Consider the following 3,748-nt stretch of genomic DNA (forward strand, 5'->3'; position numbering starts at 1 on the left):
GGAGGCTGACATACTGGGGGAGGTGAGAGGGGAGGCTGACATACAGGGGGAGGTGAGAGGGGAGGCTGACATACTGGGGGAGGTGAGAGGGGAGGCTGACATACTGGGGGAGGTGAGAGGGGAGGCTGACTGTATGTTTGGCTGTGTGTGTTTCAACTTTCTCTTTACTGTAGTTACTGCTCCCTCTTGTGGCCACATGACAGACCTATTAAACCAGACTATGCGGTAGTGACCCTGCGTTCATTCATTAGCAGGTATATAAACTTCCCCACGGGAGCTAGCTTTCTTGAAGCCGTTGATAGCGTGCAGGTCTCCCGACCAGAACCTTGTGGTTTTGATTCCACCCTCAGATACGTTCACTCTCCCTTCATGTTTCATGTGTTCAGGTGGAGGAGGGCTGGTGGGAGGGCAGTCTGAATGGTAAGACAGGGATGTTTCCCTCCAACTTCACCAGAGAGCTGGAGGACACCCCCGCTTCACTAGACACATCCACTAGGTCATCACAGGAGGAGCTACGCAGCAGCAGGACCAGTGAGTCACTCACACTCATGCACGTGTATGCATCACTGGTCAAATGTTTTTTATTAGCATGAAATGGCAGATACGTATGAATACATTTGAATATAATTTAAGGAAATCCAGTTATATGATTCTGCAGAACTCGAGATGGTTTTTAATGCAATTATAAGTATAAATGGTTATTATATGTGTGTGTGCTTTCGTGTGTAGGTAAAGACAGTCCAGGCAGTGAGAGTGATGGCGGAGAGAGTCGCTCTGACAGCGGAGAGATTCAACCCAAAAAGGTCATTATCTATCTGTCTGTTTGTCTGGACAAACCATTTCTGTATGGACCTCGCTTTGTGCACAGGGGGATTGTCACAATGAAACAGGAAAGGGCCTTCCCCTAACTGTTGCCACAAAGTTGGAAGCACAGAATCGTCTAGAATGTCATTGTATCCTGTAGCGTTAAGACAGACGCTTTGTACTACTCCATTCACAGAACAGCGCAAACTGGCTCTAACCAGAATAGAAAGAGGAATGGGAGGCCCCGGTACACAACTGAACAAGAGGACAAGTTTGAGAAACAGACGCCTCACAAGTCCTCAACAGGCAGCTTCATTAAATAGTACCCGCAAAACACCAGTCTCAACGTCAACAGTGAAGAGGCGACTCCGGGATGTTGTAGTACACAGCGTTGTACGAGATCTTCAGTTTCTTAGCAATTTCTTGCATGGAAAAGCCTTCATTTCTCAGAACAAGAATAGACTGACGAGTTTCAGAAGAAAGTTATTTGTTTCTGGCCATTTTGAGCCTGTAATCGAACCCACAAATGCTGATGCTCCAGATACTCAACTAGTCTAAAGAAGGCCAGTTTTATTGCTTCTTTAATCATCACAACAGTTTTCACCTGTGCTAACATAATTACAAAAGGGTTTTCTCATGTGTGTGTGTGTGTATCTATCTCGTGGTAAGTGTAGTTTAATAACAGTGTCATGATAACTTTAATGTGTTATAACAGTATTTGTGGTAACTATAGTTAGTAATAGTGTAGTTGTGTTAACTATAGTTAGAAATAGTGTAGTTGTGTTAACTATAGTAGTGGTAATGTGTGTTTCCAGGTTCGAGGGTTCGGGTTCGGTGACATCTTTAAAGACCAGCCCATCAGACTGAGACCTGCATCTGAAGATATGGACACAGAGGGAGAGAAGGTGACATACACACACACACACACACACACACACACACACACACACACACACACACACACACACACACACACACACACACACACACACTCTTAACACATAATAGTGCATAATACAGGTATGATAAGTGATATACTCATTGAGTAAATGAGGATAACAAGGTATATTGAAAGCAGATGCTTTCACACAGGTGTGGTTCCTGAGTTAATTAAGCAATTAACATGTATAAAAATGCTGGGCAGGCCATTATTTGGCTGCTATGCCCCATAGTCACCATCCACAGGGCACGGTGGTCACTGAATGGTTTGATGAGCATGAAACGATGTTAACCATATGCCTGGCTGTCTCGGTCACCAGATTCAACCCAATTGAACACTTCTGTATGGGATATTCTGGAGCGACGCCTGAGACAGCGTTTTCCACCACCCATCAACAAAACACCAAATAATGGAATTTCTTGTGGAAGAATGGTATGGCATTCTCCAACAGAGTTCAAGACGCTTGTAGAATCTATGCCAAGATGCATTAAAGCTGTTCTGGGTCGTGGTGGTCCAACCTTTATTTTTGTTGGTGTTTCCTTTATTTTGGCAGTTACCTGTATGATATGTGTGTGTAAATGGAGAAAGGAAGTCCAGACTAGGCTCCGCCTTTTCCTGTCTTTCAGTTTCACAGCAGAGGAAGTACTTCTCATTACAAACATTCAAACACACCACACACACACACACAACACACACCACACACACACACACACACACACACACACACCACACACACCTCCTTTCATCAGTGAGGAGAGCTCTACGGGAGTGAGGGAGGGAGGGAAGGAGGAAGGAAGGAAGAGGGAGGCATCGGGTTTTTCTCCGACGTGTACACACCAGACATACACTGGGTCACTGTGGAGGGTAAGACAGCTACATCTCTCTCTTTTCTTTCTTTCTTTTGACTTTCTCTTCCTCTCTCGCTGTATTAGTGTTGAATCGGCTTTGTAAAGGGACTGTCTGGATGATGGCAGAGTTACCTTTTCTTCAGGGTGTGTCTTGTCAAGGTGTGTATGCGTGTGCTAATCTATGTTTGTCGGGTGTGTGTTTGGGACGTGTACGTGTGGTGTGTTTGAGTATGTGAGTTTGGGTACGTGTCAGGGTGTGTGTGTCTTTGCTGTGTCTAGGATGTTTAGCAGCCTGTCCTGCTGTGCGGGTGGCTGTAGTGATGGTTTATGGGAAGTGTAGTCTCAGTTCTCTAATGAATGGGGGGCGGGGGGGGATTAGCTGGGGAGGGGGGTTACCATGGGTAGTTCTGGGGATCAGATTGTCCCCCTAAAAAAACAGTGTTAGAGTTAACATCTGTACTAGACTGGAATGTCTCTTCCCCTGAGGCCTGAGGAAGTATGCAGCTGTGTCACAGGCTGACGTTACTTTAACGATGGTTGACCATTTGTGTACTGGTAGGTGAGATGGAGTGAGCTATGGAAGGGTAGGAGGGAGAAAGAGTGAAGAAGGGTGGGAGAGTGGTGGAGGGGGAGGGAGAGAGAGAGCAGGAGGGAGGAGGGGGGGGGGGAAGTGGTTGGTTTACTGAGTGTGAAACAGAGAAGGTGTGTGTTTGAGACAGACCAGGCTCTGTGTGTTTGTGTTTGAAGAAGCCACTCTTGTTCCACAAACATAGCGTAGGGATCCATTCCAGCCTTATACACAACCCCTTATACACTACACAACACTCATACACACATCACCACACACAACACAACACACAGAGCCAGTCTGTACGGATTTGATCCCTGATTATCGCACATGGAGTATATGGGGTATGTATTTACGTGTGTGTGTGTGTGTGTGTGTGTGTGTGTGTGTGTCTGTGTCTGTGTCTGTGTGTGTGTGTGTGTGTGTGTGTGGTGTGTGTGTGTGTGTGTGTGTGTGTGTGTGTGTGTGTGTGTGTGTGTGTGTGTGTGTGTCTGTGTGTGTTTTTCCCTCCACTCCTCTAGACACAGGTTAGGAAATCCCTCCTGTTGCCCCGGAAATATGAAGGCGGAACCTGAGGGCAAGGTGAAA

At 46.2% G+C, this 3,748-nt stretch overlaps 1 protein-coding gene across 1 annotated transcript in view; it reads left to right on the plus strand.

Annotated features, from left to right (window-relative positions):
• Positions 1 to 3,748, plus strand: part of sh3kbp1 (SH3-domain kinase binding protein 1) — a 29,121-nt gene that overhangs the window by 11,501 nt on the left and 13,872 nt on the right. The window contains 4 exon segments of the mRNA XM_070446798.1: positions 5 to 112; positions 387 to 531; positions 730 to 803; positions 1,620 to 1,709. Of these exon segments, the coding sequence (XP_070302899.1) occupies positions 5 to 112; positions 387 to 531; positions 730 to 803; positions 1,620 to 1,709 (417 nt within the window).

This window comes from Salvelinus sp. IW2-2015, linkage group LG14 (genome assembly GCF_002910315.2).
Source record: "Salvelinus sp. IW2-2015 linkage group LG14, ASM291031v2, whole genome shotgun sequence".
NCBI classification, from domain to species: domain Eukaryota; kingdom Metazoa; phylum Chordata; class Actinopteri; order Salmoniformes; family Salmonidae; genus Salvelinus; species Salvelinus sp. IW2-2015.